This window comes from Osmia bicornis, chromosome 1 (genome assembly GCF_907164935.1).
Source record: "Osmia bicornis bicornis chromosome 1, iOsmBic2.1, whole genome shotgun sequence".
NCBI lineage: Eukaryota > Metazoa > Arthropoda > Insecta > Hymenoptera > Megachilidae > Osmia > Osmia bicornis.
Window position 1 is genome coordinate 9343688 of NC_060216.1, and position 23526 is coordinate 9367213.

The 23526-nt window shown below is 32.3% G+C and overlaps 7 protein-coding genes across 12 annotated transcripts; 3 read left to right on the plus strand and 4 right to left on the minus strand.

Moving 5' to 3' along the window:
- Positions 1-65: 65 nt before the first annotated feature.
- Positions 66-4688, minus strand: LOC114882909 (integrator complex subunit 7). Its single transcript, XM_029200093.2, has 13 exons — positions 3840-4688; positions 3427-3746; positions 3123-3347; positions 2798-3047; positions 2659-2732; positions 2428-2573; positions 2016-2361; positions 1688-1947; positions 1412-1612; positions 1237-1330; positions 1060-1163; positions 489-984; positions 66-422 (listed from the first exon to the last, which is right to left on the minus strand). The coding sequence occupies exons 1-13, from the start codon at positions 3928-3930 to the stop codon at positions 144-146; spliced, it is 2886 nt and encodes a 961-aa protein (XP_029055926.1). The 5' UTR covers positions 3931-4688; the 3' UTR covers positions 66-143.
- Positions 4689-4769: 81 nt separating this feature from the next.
- On the minus strand, positions 4770-6617 carry LOC114882916 (targeting protein for Xklp2-like). Its single transcript, XM_029200108.2, has 7 exons — positions 6226-6617; positions 6018-6108; positions 5816-5939; positions 5618-5752; positions 5363-5554; positions 5102-5260; positions 4770-5031 (listed from the first exon to the last, which is right to left on the minus strand). The coding sequence occupies exons 1-7, from the start codon at positions 6458-6460 to the stop codon at positions 4825-4827; spliced, it is 1143 nt and encodes a 380-aa protein (XP_029055941.1). The 5' UTR covers positions 6461-6617; the 3' UTR covers positions 4770-4824.
- Positions 6618-6661: 44 nt separating this feature from the next.
- On the plus strand, positions 6662-9689 carry LOC114882911 (Bardet-Biedl syndrome 1 protein homolog). Of its 3 annotated transcripts, none has more exons than XM_046287111.1 (8): positions 6662-6749; positions 7209-7233; positions 7361-7535; positions 7600-7809; positions 7875-8170; positions 8233-8482; positions 8556-8735; positions 8816-9689. In XM_046287111.1, exons 2-8 carry the CDS (start codon positions 7220-7222, stop codon positions 9440-9442), a joined length of 1752 nt encoding a protein of 583 aa, XP_046143067.1. In that variant the 5' UTR covers positions 6662-6749; positions 7209-7219; the 3' UTR covers positions 9443-9689. The 3 variants fall into 3 exon arrangements, with proteins under 3 accessions (XP_046143067.1, XP_029055930.1, XP_029055928.1); XM_029200097.2 differs by lacking the exon at positions 6662-6749 and having other exon boundaries at positions 6767-7233; positions 8816-9158; positions 9238-9351; XM_029200095.2 differs by lacking the exon at positions 6662-6749 and having other exon boundaries at positions 6767-7233.
- A 57-nt stretch (positions 9690-9746) lies between these two features.
- Positions 9747-16974, plus strand: LOC114882910 (post-GPI attachment to proteins factor 6-like). 3 transcript variants are annotated; one of them, XM_046287108.1, is made up of 14 exons: positions 9747-10130; positions 10266-10437; positions 10514-10727; positions 10803-10930; positions 11006-11289; positions 11368-11636; positions 11694-11822; positions 11889-12094; positions 12166-12323; positions 12400-12632; positions 12724-12918; positions 12977-13117; positions 13203-13417; positions 16940-16974. In XM_046287108.1, the coding sequence occupies exons 1-13, from the start codon at positions 9980-9982 to the stop codon at positions 13401-13403; spliced, it is 2481 nt and encodes an 826-aa protein (XP_046143064.1). In that variant the 5' UTR covers positions 9747-9979; the 3' UTR covers positions 13404-13417; positions 16940-16974. The 3 variants fall into 3 exon arrangements, with proteins under 3 accessions (XP_046143064.1, XP_046143063.1, XP_029055927.2); XM_046287107.1 differs by lacking the exon at positions 16940-16974 and adding an exon at positions 14978-15632; XM_029200094.2 differs by lacking the exon at positions 16940-16974 and having other exon boundaries at positions 13203-15632.
- On the minus strand, positions 15407-19238 carry LOC114882921 (dynein axonemal heavy chain 2-like). The gene is given in 10 exon segments (XM_046287138.1): positions 15407-15497; positions 15648-15820; positions 15878-16205; positions 16320-16462; positions 16519-16684; positions 16741-16819; positions 17096-17428; positions 18120-18462; positions 18794-18870; positions 19124-19238. Coding segments are annotated over 10 exon segments (1839 nt in total). The 3' UTR covers positions 15407-15415.
- On the plus strand, positions 18400-21288 carry LOC114882915 (guanine deaminase). 2 transcript variants are annotated; one of them, XM_029200107.2, is made up of 9 exons: positions 18400-18881; positions 19451-19592; positions 19652-19900; positions 19968-20186; positions 20257-20364; positions 20446-20553; positions 20613-20778; positions 20856-21002; positions 21074-21288. In XM_029200107.2, the coding sequence occupies exons 2-9, from the start codon at positions 19482-19484 to the stop codon at positions 21265-21267; spliced, it is 1302 nt and encodes a 433-aa protein (XP_029055940.2). In that variant the 5' UTR covers positions 18400-18881; positions 19451-19481; the 3' UTR covers positions 21268-21288. The 2 variants fall into 2 exon arrangements, with proteins under 2 accessions (XP_029055940.2, XP_029055939.2); XM_029200106.2 differs by lacking the exon at positions 18400-18881 and adding an exon at positions 19296-19394.
- LOC114882919 (low molecular weight phosphotyrosine protein phosphatase-like) lies at positions 21285-22749 on the minus strand. Its single transcript, XM_029200110.2, has 4 exons — positions 22020-22749; positions 21749-21939; positions 21524-21685; positions 21285-21453 (listed from the first exon to the last, which is right to left on the minus strand). Exons 1-4 carry the CDS (start codon positions 22054-22056, stop codon positions 21358-21360), a joined length of 486 nt encoding a protein of 161 aa, XP_029055943.1. The 5' UTR covers positions 22057-22749; the 3' UTR covers positions 21285-21357.
- Positions 22750-23526: the final 777 nt, after the last annotated feature.

The window sequence follows — 23526 nt, forward strand, 5'->3', positions numbered from 1 at the left end:
ATACAATGCACAATCGTTATTTGTACGTATAAATGGAACATTGCAAAAGAGTAAAGCATAGAGAATAAAAGAAGAGACATTTTTATTCTATAAAATTTGATTGGATACAAATAACGTGGTATAAAAACTATAAGCAGACTTTGTTATGGTAATTTCCTTTTAGCAGGCTCTTCGTGTACCCTAACTTGAAGCGTAGAACGTGGTCCACATTTCCACACATTACCATCCTTGTCAAGTATACTTGCACTTGCTGTAACTTGATACTGTCCACCACCGGCGTTCATATTGTTATTTACATTTGCGGTGTTACTTGCACATGCAGTTGCATTTGTTCCCGGGCTTCCCAATGAAAGTAAAAATTCACAGGCGAAGAAATCACGGTGTGGCGTGACGGTTTGTTGTAATTCGTTGGTATTAGAATCCTGTAAGTGAAATGTTTGTTAAGTAAAGAAAAAATAATTGTACGAAAGAAATTTATTGGTGTTTACCTTTTGATCTGAATTGATTTTTGAAGGAGGAGTCGTGGAAATAGAAATACAGACAGCAGCGACGGAGCGATATAGAGACGCGCGCCGGCCATGCCGTAGTACTCCTTCGACTTTTAGCGCTAGTTGGCTACCTTGGGGTACGGATACTGGTTCGCCGAGTACCCGTGGCTGTGGTGAAACCGATAATTTAACACTAGTCGCTTGTAATGCCTGGAAGTAATATCGGGGCATTGGTAATCTCATTTTTGATCCCGCTAATAACATCACTTGTGACACTAAACAGTTTATTCTTGAGTGACTGAGGGCCGATGCTTTATTTTCCCCTATATAGGTAGGCGCGAGACGGCGTAATTCAGTACAGCAACGTGCTAATTGACGCATTTCTACGGTATCGCCGAAATCAAAATTAACCTCGCTTTGATGATATGTACGAATTCCCATTCCCCCACAAACTCGTTCAACGCTGTTTGCTAACAAGCGACAAATTTCCTGCAACCTATAAATGATAAGTAAAGGAACAATATGCTGTATTTATTTATTTGGAAATTAATTGTATTTTTATAAAGGATACGCTCTTATGTTTGCCAATGAACCGGGGTCGGCGTCAAAAGCTGATTGATAAAGCTTCTGATAGTTATCCGCACAGTTCCTCAATTCTTGAGCCGACTTTCTCAACTAACAAATATAAATTATTTTAATACTAATAATATTTCTAAATACAACTAAGTATTATGAAAAAGTAAAATACTTGATTAGTAACACGTCCATATCGTTGAAGATCATCTTTCGTCGCAAGAATTACTGTAATTGTAATAGCAGGTGGTGGAGCTGTACACAGAGATCTAAAGGATAATCAGATTTATTTACTTATGCAATCTCTGGGATTTGTAAAAAATAAATGATTTTGGAGTGTAATATAATACCTGCATGAATGTAAAAGTTGTATAATAGCTTGAAGGAATTCACAACGAAGTTTTGAATACTCGCTAGCAAACTGTAAACTTCTCAAAGGAGTACTAGCTGCTTTTAATGATGCACACGCGCTCGCGTAACATGCAATAGCTCCATTTAACTTTTCCACCGTTTGCACCCTTGCTTTGCTTTCTGCTTCCTCTGTTTTATCCCTATAAACAAAGTAAAATTGATTTATGAAGCATTACCGTAAAGAATAATATCTTTTATAAATAAGTTATACAAACATAAGACAACTCTCAGCTTTGGTGACTAGTTCCAAACCAGATATCCAAAAATGTAATTGTTCAGACGCTACTGTTTCCTTCAAATTCCTAAATATTTGCGTTGCTATTGTGTGGTGACCGTATCTCGCAGCACTTCGCGCGATTCTATATTTGGCCCAACCATCAACATTTTTAATAACTTCTTCTACTGCTTCCAAACATTCTGTATTCCATTCATAGCCTCCTGCTACCATTTGAAATAATAGTGTACATAACATCACCTTTAAGAAGAAATTTATATAGACGTTAGGTCCATTGAATTGTATATGTGGTTTCTGTTCATGGCTACCTTTGAGTGTACATGTACAGTCTGTCTAAGCTTTGCCAATATATCTGGTAAAAGCGAGAGCAATGTATTTTCTTCTAAGCTTCCAATAGCACCTAGAGCTTCACATAAAGCAACTGCTTGTTTCTCACTTTGAGTACTTTCTATGTTTGTGTTAAACAGTGTACTGCCAATTGCATCGACAAATACTGAACAATGACTAGGCTGTGCTCGACACAATTTTACCGTCGAGCGCAAACAGACTTTTAATTGACGTAAATATTTATCATCTAAAGCTAGTAGTACAATTAAAGATTCAAGACATGACACAACATCTTGTATCCCATATGCTGGTAAACCTTCTTCATAGCTGTAAATGTATATATCATTTATCTCATAATAAAACCACAACAATAAATAATTATTTGATACATACCAGTAACACGCAACTCTAGCTAATATAGTAATCGCTTTTACTGCGATAAAAGGGTCAGGAGAATAACAAGCATTTAGACATAAGGATAACAGAGGATTTCCTTCTTCCTTGTTTGCATCACATGTTACCGCGCTTTGACTAAGTACCTAGATTAAATAATTTGAACGATTTAGTCGTAGATCTTCACACGTATAAAAATTGCCGGTCATTACTTTAAAAATAAGTGATAACCTCGATCACATCTAACGTTCGAATAAGGAGATCTTTATTTCCAGCACCATCTTGTAGAAGCGTTGTAGTACTCTCTAAAATATCACATTCATTAAATATTTCTTTTGAAGATATAAAATTATATAGCTAATATATTTACCTATTAGATTATCAAGAGCACCTTGTGGCCACAAATGAGCCCCTCTCCTAGCTAAAGAATGTAACAAATGTAAAGCATGGCGTTTTATTGTTAATCTTGGATCATCTTGCAAATAACGTAACAAAAGCACAACTTGTTGTGGAATATCAATTAATGTTGCAGAAGCTAGTGTGCTTAAAGCACTTAATGTTACTCTAACAAATTCCACTGCTGGATAGCTACCAAGAAGCTCCATACATAATTTATTTACCTTTAAAAAATTTATTTAATTAAACTAACAATTAAATACTTCCACAAAAGAAAAACTTTTTTAATATGTACATACCATTGAAGCTGTATAAGTATCATGATGCATGTATTGTAAAATAGGGATAAGTTGTAACTTCATTGATGCAGGTGTTGCTTGACCTCTAATCATATCAGATATTTTGCTACACATAGAAACAGCAAAGAGCTTTGACTGTGCAGCAAACATTTGTGCAGCATATATTGCAGCTTCAACTTCAACTGAATCGTGAGAATCTAATGATCTTCTTATACTATGATGAACCTATACAAATTATTCAATGCATTTACTTTTAAATTTCTATATATGTAATACAAAATATACTTAACATATAATTCCTTACCTGTTGTCTTTCTGGTATAATACCAGCTACACTACCCAATGTACGCAATGTTAAAGCTCTAGCAACTGGATCATTGGAATGTATCACACTGTAAATACGTCTAACAAATTCATCAACATTTAAAATTTTATCTAAATGCTTTTCACTTTGTTGACATACTCTAAGGACCCAAACACGTAAAAAATTGCTACCGGTACGAAAAACCTCTGCTAATTTTAATAGAGAAGAATTGATGAGTATAGGAAAGGGATATTTTTCAAATAACCGTGGGAATCTCACTATGGCTTCACACTGTTCACCGATCTTTGTTGATCGTAAACCTAAAAGAATGTGTTTAATTACTATTTAAAATAATATTTACTAAACACAGCAAATAAAACAACAGGAGGTTAAGTTAGAAAATATAAACATACCTTTATCTAATTCTATGAGTGCCGTATTTGCATCTTGCTCCGGTTCACCGAGCCCAGTATCGTTAAATGCATTCATTCGCATTCCAATCATTTTGATCTTTACAATAAATTCGTTAAATTAAAGAAAAGTAATCCTTCATAAGAAGAAATATATTCATAGCAGTGACTACAAATCCAAAAAGATTGGACGTGTTTTGTTCTCTAAAGATCATGATTTCGGGATCCCAAGCACCCCCAGGGAAGTAAGGTCTGCATATACATAACACCGTCGGTATGATAGTCGTGTCTGTTTTACCAGTCCTTCTTTTAGTTTTGATTCTATTTTTTAGAAATCAATCAAAATCAGCCAAAAACTGATTAAAATAATTGTTTGCCAAACTTGTATTTTAAAAAGACCGTCACAAATCAAGTATTTTTCAAATTTGATCTTAGCGCCATCTCTTCAAAAATAGGAGAAACTACTCAACAACTTACCGATCGATTTTCCGAAACAGGGAGCACTAGCTTTTTCTATCGGGAAACAATGCAGGCTACTTACCGACTTACCATATGGTAGTCGGTAAATTATCAAGTAGTTTCCGCTATTTCCCGATAGTTAGCGCTAATCTTTCCTTGTTTCGGAAAATCGATCGGTAAGTTGTCGAGTAGTTTCAGCACTTTTTGTATAGATGGCACAAGGATCGAATTTTAAAAATACCTTTGATTGATCGCGGTCTTTGTAAAATGCAATTTTGTCAGTTATTTCAATAATTTTTCGGTCTTGTGTTGATTTTGACTGACTTCGGTAAATTCTCCTAGGAGGACCATGAACCTGGGAACCCGCAGAAGGCTCTAATTGTCAGAGCAAGGTGGCACATTGGGAGGGGGCCGGGCGGTACTAATAATTTTATAATTACTTATACAGCATGTGTGGGAAAGTGTCACTTTTTATTTTAGTTATTTTGCTTGATATTAATAAAAGAATACAAATCTATAAAACAAAATTCTAAGCAGTTCTGAAATTATTTTGCCTTACTCGATCCACTGTGCGACGTCGTTTTAATGGTATCAGGCTCACAGGGTCGGTTAATGGTCGTTTAGCAACAGTTGGCAAACCCAATTTATATTTGCGAATCGGTTGTGGTTTATGAACAGTTTGTTTTCTTAAATATAAACGTTCTTCTTCCTCTTGCTTCTTTTTAGCAGCAATCTCCTATTTTTTTATTTTAGAAATATGTAGCAAATTCTAATATTATTATAATATTAAAAAAACAAACTGTTACCATTTGTTTAAGCTGTTCATTTTGTCTTTCCTTCTCTCTTATGGTATCATCGAAACGTTTCCTTAGTTGTGACCGAATTGCGGTTTGTAAATGTGGCATTTTTGGCTTTTCCAAGTTCTTTCTGGTGATGTGCGGTACAGCCAGTAATTTCTTGCAGACCTGAGTTATATTAAAAACAAAAGAATCTAGTTATTAATTACTTTCAAACGCAATTTAATTTAAAACAGGCATGCAGAGTGGCATGTAACTTTTATATATTACATCGGTATTTTTCTTCGTGTTCATTACAGCGGAACTTTTTTTCTTATCTTTTTCTTCGGTATTACTATTTACTTTACCATGTAAAATGTCATTATTGTTATTATTATTGTTGTTATTTTGAGGTCGAGATTTTAAATATTTTGGAAGAGGGTTTGCTCGAAATACCTTCATCTTTTTCTCTTCTTCTAACATCTACAGATAAATAATTGATTAATAAATATTTAAAAGTTTTATTTCAAATTATAATTCTCATACCTTATTAATGCGTTCTTGTTTACGTTGTTGATTATATTTATATCGCATGTCAAAGGTAAATGGCTTTATAATAGTAAAGCCATTTATCTTTTGGGGTTTATTTATTTTATTACATATTTCATCTTTATCCTTTCCCTGAAACATTCATGCCAATAATTAAAAATCAATTCATTGATCTAATTCATTTATGCGACATACCATATTAAGAGAGGATGTGTGAACCACATATTCCTCCTTGTTTTCTTTGTCGTTCTCATTGTTCTCCACCTCATATGTCGGTACATCGGGTTTTATAGTGGATAAATGAAAATTATCGAGGTTTCTGAAATCAAATGAAACATATTTCTGTGATTTCTGTGATTTCTTACTGAAAGACATTGATGAGTATAATAATTCTTACGCAATCAATGAATTTTCGCCTTCGAACGTGTTAGGAAGATTTCCGTATTGGAGATTTACATTTGGTGTGCTGACAATCACAGTTACTTTATCTAATAAAATAATAAAGGGAACTTAAAATCTCGACGATCTATTTCTTTTGAAATTAGTCCATTGTAGGAGTTTCCGAATATAATTAATTCTGTTAAAATGTGATTAGAAAATCTCACCGAAGTAAGAATCTCCTACGTCTGCTGCAGAACTAAAATCAACGAACTGCGGAGATTCGACCAAGTCCCATTTATTCGAATCTCTATATTTCTTCCAATGATCGCCTTTCAATGCTGAGTTACTACTTCCCTCTTTCCATAATTTTCGACTTGGTAGTTTGAAATGATTCTTCGGATGTGTCAACGGCGTCACTGATTGTTCATATTTCGTTTTCGATTTCGTCGACGTTAGCATTATTCTCGAGGAAAATTAAAACAAGAAAGCGCAGTTTATCCGAGTAAATTTTTTAAATATCAAATGTTATATTCAATTGTCAAGATTTTCTTTTAAATCACTTGCCCGAGTTTAACGATCGAGAAACGCTTCTAATTGAATCCTAACACGAATAACTATCATCGGTAATTTCTGTGTTTACATTCGTATAGGTCAAGCTAGAAAACATAAGTTTTCAAATTAAACGAAACACAACGATAATTCAAATAATAATTACGCGTAACGTTTGCAGTGGTCATAAAAAGAAAAGGTATTATTTATTAAAATAAAGTTGTATATTTATACTTTCTCTTTAAAAAAGAGAAAAGAATTATCGTATTATAAAAATATTTCAATTTCAATGTAATTTAACATTGCTCTTGATAAGTGAATCCAATCCGCGATCATTGATATTTAGTACACGTGAACATTACTATGGATACAGGTGTCCACAACAAAGAATCAACCAGCGATACTGAATCGTTCAACAAATTTTTAAAACAGATCTTTCGATATGATCGACCGTTGTTTCATTCAGAGATTAAAATTCTGTCAATTCGTGGCTGTTCACTTCTCAACAAAGAATACCTCGAAAAAGTTTAATATAGTAACAATATGACGTTCTGTTTCACCGCATTACAACACGGTGCATAGAACGTATATGAAGAGTGTTTGGACGAGTGCTTATGTGTTTCAATTAAAAGTAATATTTTGTATCGAATGTTTAAAGGAAATTCAATAATGCATGGGCTACGGTAAGTAAAAAAAAAATGAATACTTTTTAATTGTATTATATGTGTTAAGGTGTTAGAGTCGCCGCGTGTAGATAGAGGGGTTGTTTAAAATATATTCATCGTGAAAAATTTAATGTATACTTTTTAGAGCCGAACACAATGTTAGTGGTCTCGGTACGAGCCGATGGCTGGAGGCATTTTGGGAACCAGGAGCCAAATTATACACATTGCCAAATGGGGTTGATATGCTGGACGTTACCGGCAATGGGGATGCAAGGCTCGTTTGCGTCGATTTGGGGACGCTTGCAGCTAATTCTGCTAAAGTAATAACTTTTCATAATTGTCAATCCATTGGCAAATCTATTATAACTTTGTCATTTGCATCAGATACGAGTTTACAAAGGTGGGGACCAAGTAACGGAGCACAACATGGTGAACGCACCTTGCGGATTAGTCGGTTTTTACACAGAAAACGGAGAGCCTCGATCATCGGTTTTGGGTGTAGGTGTTGGTTCCAGTGTGTTTATCTTCAAAAATATGAGACCATACTTCAAGTACACTTTACCTTTCATCGACGTGCATCCAAAAGAACGAGAAGTATGAATAATCTTCTTGTCAGACGATTGATCAATTTATTAATATGAAATAATTTTTCTTCATAGATATGGCACAAGGCAGGATTGGATGAGGAATTAAACATACTAACGTTAGCCAACGAGTTGGACTTGTTGTTGAAAGAGCTTGGAGCAGGATTCATCTCACCCCGAACCTTAAAGTTTTTATCCATGGATCCAAATTTAAGACCCAGCTTCGTGGAACAATATAAAAGAATTCCTCTTATAAAGAATAACGCTTTGACCGCGATTTCTGTGATACGACGAGACTCGTGGACTAATCCAGCCAGTGGGTGCCTTGTGCTGGGCACGGAATTTGGAGAAGTTCTTGTCCTGGATCCTCGGTAAAAATTTCTTCCTAAATTAATTTCTTTGTGACATATACTTACATATTTACGTATTTCAGAACGTTCTGCGTGATGGACAAACATTTATTAAAATGGCCACCAGTCGCCTTCGCTTGTACTGGTTTATGGACCGGTGATGGTAGGATTTTAATTGTTGGAAGAGATGGTAAAATAGGTGCGATAAGAAGAGGTAGTCCTGTAAATCTTTGGGAAAAATTATCAGCGCCTGCTGTGTCCATTTCAACCCTCAGTAACGATGGGGTTGTGGTTGCTGCTATGGATGGCACTCTGGTTGGCTTCTCCAGAAAGGTATGCTATCATAGATTAATTTTTAAAACATAAATTATTATAAAAGGAATAATGAATTTGTTTTGTTTTATAGGGAATTAAACTCTGGTGCGTCCGTGTTCCGGGTGCTATTTTGGATTCGGTGAGCTTACCAGTGCCCCAAAGCGGACTCTCTTTGCTCGCTGTTAGTACTGCTGGGTATGGTATTCGTGTGTACGATGGGAAACACCATGTGGATACTCTAAAGATTATGGAACCGGTGTCTGCGATGAGGGTGAGACTATTCTCTTTTGCAAGTACCAGATTGCAGAAGCATCTCTGAAATTAATTAATTCCATTCGCTTTTTAATACAGTACGGTCGTATGGGTCAGGAAGAACGTGCCATGGCGATGGTCACCGTAGGTGGTGGTCTCTGCGTAAAGATTTTAAAACGAACCGCCGATTTCAGTGTTCATAATATAATGTCTAGCTCAGTATTAAACGATGGGTCTAAATTTTTAATACCAAAAAAGACGAGGCTGTTCATGGAGCAGACGGTTCGTGAAAGATCAGAAGCGAAAAAAATTCATTCCACTTTTCAACAAGGTCTTCTCCGATTGCGATTAACAGTAGCGAACAAAGCGTTTGAGTCCTTAAACGAGGGTCAGGATATGGGTCCTCGTCCAATCACTATGGAGGCGACTGTTTTAGGATTGGGTCCGGATTATCAAATTCGCATCTTGTTAACGAATATATCCGACGAATTGTCTGATACGGATTTGTATATCGTTTGCAGAAGTGAAAATACCGACGTGAGGCCACGAGTAATGGATGTACCTCTGTTACCCAGTGGTACTCCTATTCCTTTAGTCGTTCGTGCACTTTTGAAGGATATAATATCAGGGAGAGTTGAGATTCTACTTTGTAAGAAATCAAAGACGAATCCTGTAGCAGTGACGACAGTGGTTTTGCCAGCTGCAGAAGAGGATATTGAAGTTTAGTATGTTTGCTGTGAATTCAGGATTGTAAAGTGGTATCTTTTATGTGTAATTTTTCAAATATTTTTTAATATAATATAATTGATTACTTGACCAATAATTATTATGTTTCTGAACAATATAAGAGGTATAGGAAGGATTGTTTATAAGTTTCCTCTTTTTATACAAAGCTTTCTTCTGAAATGATAACTACATACTGTACAGTAATCATGACCATTTATTGAATATTAAATGTTGATAAAACGTGTTACATATTTATGTCACAGTGTATGTTGAATAATATTCTATTGAGAGATATTTATTTAAAATATCGCGGTACCACTTACTTACATTGAACTGCCGGTAAAATCACCATCCCTTGTATCCACTCCACCCTTTCCTATTTATGTGCGGTCTACTACATGACTACAGCTGATCGAAGGAAACCCATATATGTAAACTGTTCGGCTAAATACGCAAACATTGCGGACTAGTCGCGGTTATTTTTTGCCTGTGCAAAATGTACAGTTAACACAACATGTAGAAAATGATAGACAATTAATGAGAAGTGAATGGAGGCATCAGATCAAAAGGAGTTTTCATTTTTTTGTGATGTCAAAAAAAATTATCATGCTTCCAATATGTTATTTCGCAAGGCGATATCTCATGATCCTCCAGTTACACATTTTTTTAATATTGCTTCTCTTTCCAGGTAATTTTTTATGTATTGCATATTTTTTTTTACTACTTGAGTATTAGAATATAATATATTGATATTAATATTATATGAAGATTGAATGAGAATTCTTTAAACATCATTTTTGTATTAATAAATATATATTTGTAGCCAGGGAATGTACTATGCCGGAAGCAAGCCAAGAAGGATTATTACATTCATTCAAAAGTTATTCGGATATTGCAATGTTTCATTATACGGTTCCAAAAGAGGTACTTAGAGCTACTTGGCAGTTTGCAGCATTTATGGATAGGCAAGATTGCCCGCAAAGAAAAGTGCATATGTAAATATTTCATTTTTATTATTTCCTTTTAGATACATTATAACATAAGATTTATTTGTAATATTATAATTTTCAGATATTTGCAATGGGGCAGTTACCCTGTGATATCTGTAAATAATGATACATTTCCTAATAATATGTATCCCAAGCGTAATCATACAATTGTAGTTTCTGCAGTTACAACATTTGAACCAAAAACTACTGCAATTGTACCAGTTTATGGACCAGAAGCTGGAGATTGGTTTGTTGGGGCATATTTGTCTCATTGGGATGAAAAAGTTCAACAGCAGGTACATACCTATTCCTAAAATTATTATTATTTTTTTAAATAAAAACACTGCATTAGTTAATGTTTTACATTTTAGGGGCTTGGTCATAAATGCCATTATAGTATAGGTTCTGTAGCTATATGGACACAGACCAACAGTATTGAAAATATACCTATTGGTTACCAATATACATTAAAAACAAAAGAAACTACTTCCTATTACAAGTAAAGAATATGATTACTGTATTTACTTTATGTTAATACTGTTATCAATTCCTGACATACTAAATCTTTTTCTAGAATATATATTCCATCAGGGACATGGAATTTTCGTGTACATATTTGGGGTTGTAATTTTACTGTGCATACTTCTCGTGGCATCCACGAAACTTGCATTAAAAATATGGCATTGCAAGGACGCTCTTTACCTGTTTTCAATCATTCTGAACAAAATGAAATTGGAAATTTTACTATGTTAGATTCATATGCCTTTACACAATCTTCGCCTTATGAAGATAGTTATTATTATTTGATGATTATTTCGGATAGCATAATTAAAGTAAATGTAAAAGTTGTCACTTCAGGTAAATGTTATCTACAGTATTCTCTTAACATTAACTTCGGTTTCATGTACCATTTCTATCAAATATTATTATTTTCAGAATGTCCAATTAGAATAACAGAAAAGTCTTTTGTAAGACAGTATTTAGATGCACCTTCATTTTCTAAAGCATTAGCTCAATTGCATATGAAGGATTTAACAAAACATTTACATCATGATGAAATCAGATATAATAAATCATACAGTGGTGATCTTATGAGAAATGAGTTTCGTGTATCAGATGAAGATTTAGATGATCCGTGCGTTCCAAGATATCAACTTGCTAGAATTAAGCACTCACAAACATTTTCTGGTGTCTACTTATTACAGGTATTAATGTTTAATGCACATATTTTTACACTTTGTTGAAATATATACATTTTGCAGGGTAGAGAATGGTTAACTTCTTGGGTAATGTTAACTGATATACATCCAGTAGTAACACAATTCAATATTTTACCGTTGGTAGATATTGGTGGTACACTTGAGATAAGTGTACATTTGGAAATGGATAAGGTAAAACAATAAGAATACACCTTCTTTACATTTAAGTTAACTATAATTAATGTTTATATCGTTCAGGTTGCAACAAGGCAGTTGGTTAAAGTTATACTCTGCATCCAACGTGGACGTGTTCCAAATAGATTTATGGGTAATATCGTATGCGAAGATCCAAGGATGTTAATGAATTTATCTTCATTTGACAAACACGATGCAAGTTTGTTAATACCGTATCCACAGCCAGATACTTGGTATATTGCTTTACATGCATCATGTCATTTTAATGGGTAAGGTGATACACTGAGCAATATTGAAATAATAATCAGATATTAATAAAGAATTTATATTGACAAACTAGTAAACCTGTAAGCTGTGAAATGGAAGAGATTTTGGTATCATTGGATATACGAACTAGGCAATGCGTGTTTTCCGGAAATTATCCATGCGGTCATCATGGCATTTGTCAAGAAGTCCATAGAGATATTCTTTATTATACAACGTGCAAATGTTTTGAAGGTTCGATTAATATTTATAAATAATTGTTATCAGTTATATTTTTCTTTAATCATACTAATACGTTTTATTAATAAAGGATATAGAGGATGGGGCTGCACTGATGCTACTAGTGCCAATTCAGAGTCTTCTCTTCTTATAACTACAATGATGCTCACTTTAAGTAATGGTTTTTTCATACCTGCTATATATGTAGCTATTAAGCGCGGATTATATACCGAAGGATTAGTCTATTTGGCCACTATGCTTTTTTCGTCTCTATACCATGCTTGTGATCAACATGTTATGACTTATTGTGTTGCTAAATATGAAGTACGTAAATGGCTTTATTTTAACAATAGTCGTCTTGTAAATTTTCTTCAGTTTACAAGCAAAATATCTGTATTACGTGATTTCTTTCTAGGTTCTACAATACAGTGACTTTTTTTCAAGTATATTAGCATTTTGGGTAACACTTGTTGCAATGGCTGAAATACCGACTCGGTTTGTATCATTGTGCCATATGTTTGGAGTTCTTATAATAGCTTTTGGAGTGGAATCCAACAAGACAAGCCTAACGAGTATACTAGTACCTCTAGGAATGGGCATTATGATTCCAGTAAGTAGCGCAAGACAACTGTTTACGGCAATATTGTTTGTTACTTGCAAATTTTTAGATGGGGGCATATGCTTATCGTTGTTTCAAACTGAAAAAATGGAAAAAGCCTAATCGAATATCTAAGTTATTAGCAGGTTTGATGTTGGCAACGGTGGGCTTATTGCTCTTTTCTTTAGTTGAAACAGAAGCAAATTATCAGGTATGTATATAAAATTGGAATATTAACTTTTACTGAAATAAACCAAATATCTTGCACACAATACCCCCCTTTTTTTACTTTATAGTATGTTCACAGTGCATGGCATATGATAATAGCCATTTCATTGATATTTCTTTTACCACCGTCGCGTTTGGAACAAATTGGTTCTTCCGATGCTAGCTCCTTCAGCGATGACAGCGAATTACTTGATTACAAAGATCCACCGAGTAGTCCAATTTTTACAGTAACTAGTGGTCAAGAAAATCTAGTTATTGCATCAAATTGAACCTTGTATTAAAAGTAAGTAGAACAAAGAAACCAAATACGTACTATTGTTTAAGTTACTTGTGCCAAAAGAGTGTTCTAATTCTCTAAACTCTAAGCAAATGGTAGATTACAGTATTATGATAATCAAAATTAGAAAGTGAATGTACATAATATTTATGTATAAATTTTATAATAGTTCCTAAGTAAACGTACACAAATGACTATAGGGTAATCTATGTTGAATTTTTCAATGTAATATAAATACTACTTAGAGTTATGAAACATAAATAAACTTACAAATGGTGCTATTCTATTCTTACTATATTATTTTTAGAATACATTCAGCAATACTAATAGATATATTTTTATATATTTTTTATTGTTGAAGGTTATATCTATTTTTCTTAGATTATGTCACTCAAGTAATGATTTATTAAATTTACTATTAATATTAAAATCAGTAGTCTTCTATATATATTTAGTAGCCTTTGTTGTGTTCAGACTATAACTTTTGATAATATGCCTACATTAATATATGCTCATAATATACATTTTATGGTATATTCGAACAACCATAAATACAGATGCATTTATACGTTTTCCTATATATTTGTTACATAAAGTACTTAATATACAATACTATTTTGAAATGATTACATTAGTACTATTATTTATGTGTTTTAATAGTCCAGCAGTGATCGTTAATTACATAGATTACCCTATATACATTGCCATAAATGGATTATATTTAAGACTACTCATTGATTGCATTTTATGTTTTACTTTATTAACATATATTTTTTTTATAAAGTTATATAATATATATCATGTGGATGTTCTGTGTAATTACTATAACTTTGGGAAATGTAAAAATCTAATACAACATGTATCTTAATAAGGTAAAGAACCAAGTTATGAGTGTAACATTGTTATATCTATCTTTCACTTTTAGTCGTATTCAGAGTTGCTTAAGGGACCACAGTATATAAAAGGTACTAATAGCAAATTAGAAAATGAAAGTATAAGTGCTGTGCCTAAATACAGATAAATTATTAAAAATTGTAGTATTGAAATTTTGTGAATTAAATACTCAATGTTTGCAAGTTCAGTAGTAATTAGTTCGATTTATGTTATGGATAAATGTTGGTATTACTTGGTATTTTTAACGATTTCTATAATTTCACAGCAAATAAGAAATTAAATTTGCCATAGACATTACATACATATTTATTTAATGTTAAAAGTTCCCAAAGTTGATTAGTTTTAATGCAGAAGATACACTTTATGAAGAAATTGAAAGATTATATTTATGTGTCAATCTTTCAACGTTATAATTTTATTTTACTCATTTCATGTGATATCAATTGCAATATCTTGTTTATAATCACTATCTGATATAGTATATAATTATTATTGTTAATATTTCGAATTTTTTAATAATTTATGTAAAATAATTTTTATATAGTAAATTACTAAAGTATAATATTTACTTTAGTTACTATTCAAATACCTCACAATGTGTAAAGTGCCATTTAATATTTCTCTTTCATCCTATGCCGATTATATTAAAAATTTTATTTTTACACTATTAAGAAAGAAGGCAGGGTGATTGATGAGAAGGAATTCATGTAGCTCAAATCTTTCGAAGATTATGCTACAATACTTAGGAGTTTAAATGAGGAAAGAAGGTAGAACAATATGAACAATACCAAGGTGAATTGCATTACAAGGCTGTTATAACATTCAGAACAAATATAAGTAACATAAAATTTCGTATTAAATAAACTGTAAAAAGAATAACATTCCAATATTTCTTTGGGTCACCTAATAATAATTGTTTTAAATTAAAAATGGAAGTAACATGTTAAAAGTAAATGTTATGAACATAGTACCCCGTCCAAAATTATAACAGTACAATTTTTAAACAACATCAGGTCTATATAGTACATGAAATAATTTTGTTATTCCACTTTTCTTATGAAAAATTCTTCATACATTTAGTTATGATTCCAATAGTACAGATCTTTATTCCTATGTTTCATTGTAAATGTTAAACATCTTTCTTCTCTCGTCAATTACATCTAATACATATTCACACCGTTGTAAGATACACCTAAAATTATGCATGATACGTCCTATTAGCAATACGATCGTAGTAAAATTATATTAAAAAAGATGTTTAGCGTATCTAAATAAAATACTTTCAAATGAAGATCTATCATTTCAATAAATGTGTTTAAATAATTTATATAGTTTTACTTACTTTTCAGCGCCGTACTCTCCTACCCAATTCAATGAATTTATCATTATAGAATATTGACGTTTTAAATATTGGAATATGCATAACAATTTTACGTTCATAACAGCTTCTTCCTTTGATTCATTAATCGCAGTGGTATAACAATACTCGATTTCGTTATTAAAAATTTTCCATATCTGTGAATTTATACAATTACTAATATTATAAATTATTTTTTTTTTAATATTATATACCTGTATCCATTTATTTTGTAGAAGTTCTTTCAAACTTTCTCTTTTTTTAAATTTTTGGAAAGCAAAAATCGCCTCGACGCCTTCTTCCACATTCTTAACATCTTTAAATACATCGTTGATTAGATTTATTACCATATTTTCTAATTGCAGAATTATGTATCGAAAGTTTTCAATCTTTTGAAGCCATATAGATTTTGTAACATCAAATATAATATCCCGAACCGCTATAATTTCATTTAAACTTTCGTGAAATAAATTTTCAATTTCTCTCCAATATGTTTCGTGATCTCTTCCTTTGACGCTTCCGATCGATCCTACTTTATTGCATCTATTAAGTATAATAAAGTAAATTAAAAGTTTTCATTCTTCTAAATTTTATACTATCCCTTTAGATATTATTTCTTAAATGTATAAAACTCTTTCGAGGATTAATTTTAAGTACCTTCCAAATACAATTAACGCTCGACAAATTTCGATGACGTCGTTACATCTTTGTTTAAAAGCATCAATTTGATCGAAAATCTTATTATCATTTATACTCCATTGTTTAGTAAGATTGATACAAGGGACAACATTTGTAATTAACTAAAAATATTACATTTCATATTAAACAATTCAGTACGTTAGGAATATTAACATACATTACTGTAAATTATTTTATAATTATCGCAGCAGGATATACACTTTTCTAGGTTTTGTATGCCCATTTCTGGATCACTTTCAAAAGCAACATTCAGCTCTAAATATTCTTTACATTGTTGTATTATCTGGGAACTGAATGCTTGACAGAGAATTTCTATCCTCTTCCTAAAATATTGAACTTCAATTATTATTTATAATTATTAATAAATCATCATTTTTACCCGCTCGAATAGAATGACGATTCTGTCCAAATGAATAGTATTAAGAGTAAGGCTTCTGTTACAGAATTTTCAACGTCCTCTGGAATATTCAGATCTTTGCAAAAATTATTTAAGATGTTTAGGTACATTAAATTTGACGAGGTTTCTTTTAATCTTGCATCTACATGCTTAGTTAATTCCTCGAATTTGCTTGCCATAGGAGAACGCAAATCGTTTAATAACTCTATGATGAATCGTACTTCCGGATTAAGAAGTTGGGCCCGCAGTTGGTTCAAGTTCGAATCTATAAGTAATGTATTTTTAAATGTAAGAATTTTTTCTAGCAAAAAACTATTTTAATTAACACGAGACTGACATTTTGAGTTGCAGTAATTAACTTCATCTTGTATATTTTTAATTGCTTTAGTCATTAATGATGTACGTGTTACTTCACGCATTTGCCTAATCCAATACCAAACTATCTTCTCCAATCTTCCAACTAACTTTCGTTTTCTTTCGTCTTCGTCCGAAATGGTTGTCGTTTGATTTTCACCCAGGAAGAAGTAATTAATCTTGTTAGATAATTTCGAAAATATTTCAAGACGTTCCTTTGGCACGTATAAAATAGTCAAACCCATCGGTTTGTAAATTGCCTCGCTTAAATGTATAATAAATTCGTGCAAATTTAGAAGCAGATCGTTTCTTAGAACTGCTCGTTATGGAAAATTATAGTTGCGATATTATGACTTATACAGGGTGTTCGACAACAGGTGGGCAAAATTTTAAGGGATGATTCTAAAGATCAAAATAAGACGAAAATCAAGAATAACGAAATAGCGTTTGCGGCTTTGTTTTCCAGTAATTAACGTTTAAAAATTCGAGTAAAAAGCGCCTGAAACCTGCAATCCGCCCAGCACCGACGACTGAATGTCAGGTCACCCCTTCAGCATGGACGATTGCCGATAAAAAAAAATACGTGTTAAATATTTTTTTGAGTTCTATATTATACTCAAAGGGCATCAAAATCGGCGTGTGTCGATTGGGTTATGTCCCTTGTCAGTACTACAGCATTCCATTCGGCTTCGATTCTTGGTCATGACTGTACCGACCCCTGCTGACCTGACATTCAGTCATCGGTGCTGGGCGGATTGCAGGTTTCAGGCGCTTTTTACTCGAATTTTTAAACGTTAATTACTGGAAAACAAAGCCGCAAACGCTATTTCATTATTCTTGATTTTCGTCTTATTTTGAGACCCTAGAATCACCCCTTAAAATTTTGCCCACCTGTTGTCGAACACCCTGTATATATGTATATAATTAGTTTCATTCGAAATAAAAAAAATGATGCAAAGATATTAAATAAAATGTACAGTAAGTAAATTAATTTCTGTAATGGATACATGATAAATACTCGTCGCTGTGAAGCACAGTTGGTGCATAAATATTTTCCATAAACTTTAAAATACAATTTTGAAAATTTCCATTAATAGTACCGAACGAGACTGTATTAAAAAAATTCTCGGGTGTATATACGTGCCACGATGATCTTAAAAAATATGTAAATCCTTTAGGAGCATTTGTCGGAATATTTAAAGCTGCATGTAATTTATTATCTTCGTAAAATGTGCTTAGCACCACGTGTGATGGATTCTCGAAATAATCTCGTATTATTTCATCAGAGCTTTCATTCCACACTGCATCACGAACAGAGGAGTGTATCGTTAAACTTTTTACATTATTCACCTGTGAACATATTCCGATGAAAAGTTTTCAAATATATGTAAATGTTTTGAAAAGTGCATTTTAAAAAACGTGTCATAGATGTCATCCGAACGAAATTAATTATCATTGTGAGATGATCGCTTACTCAATTCAATATTATCTAATCTTGCAGTACACGCTATGTAATGTGAAAACAACAATTTGTTTCAACTTTCGTAATACTTATTGCGTTCCATCGATACAGAGAATACATTTTGGTATTCAAATATTATCGCATTTTAATATTTGAAGTAATACTGTTACGTTAAATTTTATGTTTTAAGAATTAAGTATTAAGAAAACTTATACTAACTAAAGTAGTTAGATCCTCTTCATTGAATACTGGTTTTTCGGGTTCTAAGGAAATCTCTTCTTCATCTTCGAGTGACTCTGGAATACAGTTAAGTATCTTATAATATTATTATATTTGCAAAAAATAAAATTGTTTTTTAACACGTATTGAGAAATAAAAAATTGCATCTCTATAAATTCAACAATAATTTTGAAGGTCTCTTTAAAATTTTTAATCAAATGATTGATAAGAAATCATTCAGAAGGTCATAATATTTTAGAATATATGTAAAGTTTAATTAATTATCTTTTTTTTTTCAAATAAACCAATTTCAAACTTACATATAATTACCTTGCCGTCCAAAATCTTCTTCATCGGTATCCATATCTAAATATTCTCGATGAGGATCTATCATTTTATCGGATTTTTTGGATTCGTTTGGTTTTTGTTCTTTTTTGCTACTCATGTTTTTTAAAATAGTTTTTCTCACGATATGGTTTGTACAGTGTTATCTATTATTGCAAAGTAACTGTCGGCTCTGAGCTTGGTGTTAGTGTTATATCAATATGCGCTACTGAGCACTTCCTCATCGGTCGCTAAGAATATATACATATATATATCGGTAAATCATCATAATTACTTTTGTTATTAAGTTTTACTGTTTGTAAACATTTACAGGTGCAGTTAATTATTAATAAAATTTGACACGATGTCAACATTATCGGAAGAAAAAATATTTATTGGTCCGTTTATTCATACCAACGAACAGGGACAATTGATTATCGTCGATGACGGTGTGATCTATGTTAAGGATGGAAAGGTATTAATGAATATAAGAAAAAAAATGTAAACTATACCTATATATTTATTAATGTTTAGGTTAATAAGATAGTAATAAATCCATTGAATAAATTAAAAAACACACAATGTGACAATGTGACTGTCCTTAGCAAAAATCAATTTCTAATACCAGGATTTATTGACTGCCATATTCATGCTGCTCAACTTCCTAATATTGGAATTGGGTATGATAAAGAGCTTTTAGAATGGCTTGAAACTTATACTTTTCCATTAGAAAAGAAATATAGAAATGAAGATTTTGCTAGACGGGTATTTCAGACAGTTGTGGTAAGTTTTATGTAACAGAGATATCAGAATGATATGATAAAAACATTCATTATATCTTTAATTACAGAAGCAAACTGTAATGCAAGGTACAACAACAGCATGTTATTTTGCATCACTTTATACAAAAGCATCTGTAATACTTGGACAAGAAGCTGGAAAAGTAGGACAACGCGCTCTTATTGGAAAAATAAGCATGAATGAAAATTCTGATGATGGATATTATGAAAATACTGAAGAATCTATTATAAATATTAACAAATTTATAGAGGAAATTAATGAATTAAATGTAAGATACAACCTTCAATATTATATTTACTTATCTCATTCATATAAATTTTAGCTTTCATTTGTTACAGAATCCTCTTATTAAACCAGTCATAACACCAAGATTTGCATTAAGTTGTGACATGACATTGATGAAACAGTTAGGAAAACTGGCAAAAGAAAAAGGTCTTCATGTACAGGTAATACATAAAATCATGTTTCTGTTTAGTAAATATTATATTTTGTGTATCAGTTATTTTAGCATATATAAAATATTTCAGAGCCACGTATCTGAAAACTTAAATGAAATAAAAGCAGTAAAAAATAAGTTTCCTGAATGTTCTTCATATTCAGCTGTTTATGATGCAGCTGGACTTCTAACTGATAAGGTATATAAAATTATTATACATAACATATGAAATGTTTAAAAAGTCTAATCTACTTTTAGACAGTGTTAGCCCATGGAATATACCTCTCAGATGATGAAATAGCATTGTTAAAAGAACGCGGTACAGCAGTTATTCATTGTCCCTCATCAAATACTTGTTTGAAAAGTGGCCTTTGTAATGTTCAAAATTTAAAAAGTAAAGGAATAAAAGTTGGTCTTGGCAGTGGTAAGGAAATATTCTCTTGTTAACATATGAGTATTTAATTTGAATAATCCTAATCATATGACTTATTTTATTTAAAGACGTTGCAGGAGGACAAAGTTGTAGTATTTTAGAAACAATGAGGTTAGCCTTGCACTTATCAAACCATTTTTACCTTACTAAGAACAACTATAAGGCACTTAATTATACAGATGTATTTCATATGGCCACATTAGGAGGTGCAACTGGTATGGTTTATAAAATCAAATACAAGATTTTTAGGATATTAATATAGTAAATTTCTATTATTTCCTTTTAGCTCTTGCAATGCAAAATGAGATAGGCAATTTTGAGGTAGGTAAACAATTCGATGCTTTAATTGTAGATACTGGTACTGGACTTTTAAATGATTTACAAGACAATACCTTAATAGAAAAATTTCAAAAATTTATATATTCCGGTGATGATCGTAATATAATCGAAGTTTATATAGATGGATGTAAAGTTAAATAAAAATAATATACATTCAATGCATTTACATACTTTACATTTATTTATTATTTATAATAATTTATAAATAACATTTAATTTATAATATGCTAATTAATCACAGGTAATGCTTGTATGTTGTTTTAGAAATGATTTTATGCTTCTTGTAGCTTGTTCAAATGCTTTTTCAAAGCCGGCACTATCATCATCCTATAAGTAAAAGATTAATTAAAAACTATTATTATACATACAAAAATATTTAACATCAAATAATATTTACAAATAACGGGTCTCGTATATTTAATTCTCCATTTGGATCGTACTTTCCCAGGAGTTCAATTTTAGCTTGACTGTCTTCTGGTTGCATCTGACATAGATCATAAGCAATTCCACTATCCATTGCCAGTATCCAATCAAATTTATAAAAGTCTTCTTTTGTAATCTAAAAATATACAAGCTAACATATTAATATCTATTTTTAATTTAAAAAGCAAAATTAATTTACCTGTTTTGCTTTGTGAGAATATTGTGTAATACCTCTATTTTTAAGTACAGATACAGCTCTAGGTTCTGGATCATTACCTACATGATATTGTAAAAGAGCAGCACTATCCACTTCCCAAAAATCGAGAAGATTTAGTTTTTTTATAAAATCATCAAATAATGCTTCTGCTATAGGAGAGCGACAGCTATTTCCTATTCAAAGTTAAAGAGCTTGAAAAGTATTATGTTCGTTTTTATTTGATTCAAAGACTCATTAGTATTTCTTAACATACCCAAACATACCATTAATACTCTTTTTTTTTGAGACATGCTGCGGTTTATTACTTTCAAAATAATTAACAATTATGTTTATTTTCAGTATCGTTTTAAGGTTATGTATACTTTTATGCTCGCATTTATTTTTACAAAATAAATATCACATTATATTAGCTCAATATTGCAGAGGAAGTGTAAGTACAATGCATTTTTGCATCATACCATTTGAAGAACTATATTGAACTCCTTGTTGTTTTCGCATTATATCCTATGCAAGCCTGTATTGATTTTTATTGTATTGATCATCCTTAACTTCTTATCATCGGCCATATACGGCAGAGAGACCCGTAGTCACTGGGTGATGATTACTTTTTAAAGAAATTAGTGGAACGCCCCGTGCTATGCACGGAGCAATTAATCAATTGCAATGTAAATCAGTTAAAATTTGACTTATGGGCCTCGGCTCAATCTTCCCAATTACGAGACCCAACCCTTTATCACTGCATCCTAAACATCCCTGTATCCCTTATATCACTACATTCGCTATATTCCTGTATCTCGTATATGCCGGTATTCCTTATACCTTGGCATCCCTTATACCTCGGTATCCCTTATATCTCGGCATCCCTTACATCTCTATACCCTTTATATCTCTGAATCCCTTATACTACTGATTCTCCCTGCATCTCTTGTATCCTTTCAACCCTTATAATAAATATAATAATATATTATAATACTTATGGCCACGGGTTCGAGTAAAGGTAAGTAAAGGTAAGTAAAGGTAAGTAAAGGTAAGTAAAGGTAAGTAAAGTCTGGTGAAAAATAATTTAAAATTTAAATTTTTGCAAAATTTAGTTCCTTTTTTGCCGCCAGAGGGCGCTGATTCGATGTCGAGATTTTAGTTCAAATTTTTCCCACTAGAGGGCCAAAATTTCGGCAAGCTTTAGTTCCTTTTTTAAAAACCAGATGGCGCTGAACCGAGGTCGAGATTTTAGTTCACATTTTTGCCGCTAGAGGGCCAAAATCTCTGCTTGATTTAGTTCCTTTTTCAAAAACCAGGTGGCGCTGATTCGAGGTCGAGATTTTAGTTCAAATTTTTCCCGCTAGAGGGCCAAAATTTCGGCAAGCTTTAGTTCCTTTTTTAAAAACCAGATGGCGCTGAATCGAGGTCGAGATTTTAGTTCACATTTTTGCCGCTAGAGGGCCAAAATCTCTGCTTGATTTAGTTCCTTTTTCAAAAACCAGGTGGCGCTGATTCGAGGTCGAGATTTTAGTTCAAATTTTTCCCGCTAGAGGACCAAAATTTCGGCAAGCTTTAGTTCCTTTTTTTACCGCCAGGGGGCGCTATAATGGGGTGCTTACAAAAAAGATGCATGGATATAAGGAATGCAGGAATGTAAGGGATGCAGGGATGAAAGCAATGCAGAGATGTAAGGGATGCACGGATGTAAGAAATGCAGAGATGTAAGGAAAGCAGAGATGAAGGGATGCAGGGGTGAAAGGAATGCAGAGATGTAAGGGATG

What these genes read in the sequence shown, in the direction of transcription:
- LOC114882909 (XM_029200093.2), bottom strand. Translation starts at nt 3,930, where the DNA reads ATGATTGGAATGCGAATGAATGCATTTAACGATACTGGGCTCGGTGAA. An exon ending in TTATACCAGAAAGACAACAG is followed by an intron (nt 3,348 to 3,426) that starts GTAAGGAATTAT and finishes TAATTTGTATAG; the next exon opens with GTTCATCATAGTATAAGAAG. An exon ending in GCTAGAGTTGCGTGTTACTG is followed by an intron (nt 2,362 to 2,427) that starts GTATGTATCAAA and finishes ATACATTTACAG; the next exon opens with CTATGAAGAAGGTTTACCAG.
- LOC114882916 (XM_029200108.2), bottom strand. Translation starts at nt 6,460, where the DNA reads ATGCTAACGTCGACGAAATCGAAAACGAAATATGAACAATCAGTGACG. An exon ending in CGTAGGAGATTCTTACTTCG is followed by an intron (nt 6,109 to 6,225) that starts GTGAGATTTTCT and finishes TTATTTTATTAG; the next exon opens with ATAAAGTAACTGTGATTGTC. An exon ending in GGCGAAAATTCATTGATTGC is followed by an intron (nt 5,940 to 6,017) that starts GTAAGAATTATT and finishes ATTTGATTTCAG; the next exon opens with AAACCTCGATAATTTTCATT.
- LOC114882911 (XM_029200095.2), top strand. Translation starts at nt 7,199, where the DNA reads ATGTTTAAAGGAAATTCAATAATGCATGGGCTACG. An exon ending in TGGTTGGCTTCTCCAGAAAG is followed by an intron (nt 8,483 to 8,555) that starts GTATGCTATCAT and finishes TTTGTTTTATAG; the next exon opens with GGAATTAAACTCTGGTGCGT. An exon ending in AACCGGTGTCTGCGATGAGG is followed by an intron (nt 8,736 to 8,815) that starts GTGAGACTATTC and finishes TTTTTAATACAG; the next exon opens with TACGGTCGTATGGGTCAGGA.
- LOC114882910 (XM_046287108.1), top strand. Translation starts at nt 9,980, where the DNA reads ATGAGAAGTGAATGGAGGCATCAGATCAAAAGGAGTTTTCATTTTTTT. An exon ending in GAAACTACTTCCTATTACAA is followed by an intron (nt 10,931 to 11,005) that starts GTAAAGAATATG and finishes ATCTTTTTCTAG; the next exon opens with AATATATATTCCATCAGGGA. An exon ending in AACGTGCAAATGTTTTGAAG is followed by an intron (nt 12,324 to 12,399) that starts GTTCGATTAATA and finishes TTATTAATAAAG; the next exon opens with GATATAGAGGATGGGGCTGC.
- LOC114882915 (XM_029200107.2), top strand. Translation starts at nt 19,482, where the DNA reads ATGTCAACATTATCGGAAGAAAAAATATTTATTGGTCCGTTTATTCAT. An exon ending in CTGGACTTCTAACTGATAAG is followed by an intron (nt 20,554 to 20,612) that starts GTATATAAAATT and finishes ATCTACTTTTAG; the next exon opens with ACAGTGTTAGCCCATGGAAT. An exon ending in AAAAGTTGGTCTTGGCAGTG is followed by an intron (nt 20,779 to 20,855) that starts GTAAGGAAATAT and finishes TTTTATTTAAAG; the next exon opens with ACGTTGCAGGAGGACAAAGT.
- LOC114882919 (XM_029200110.2), bottom strand. Translation starts at nt 22,056, where the DNA reads ATGTCTCAAAAAAAAAGAGTATTAATGGTATGTTTGG. An exon ending in ATTCTCACAAAGCAAAACAG is followed by an intron (nt 21,686 to 21,748) that starts GTAAATTAATTT and finishes GTATATTTTTAG; the next exon opens with ATTACAAAAGAAGACTTTTA. An exon ending in ATATACGAGACCCGTTATTT is followed by an intron (nt 21,454 to 21,523) that starts GTAAATATTATT and finishes TTTTACTTATAG; the next exon opens with GATGATGATAGTGCCGGCTT.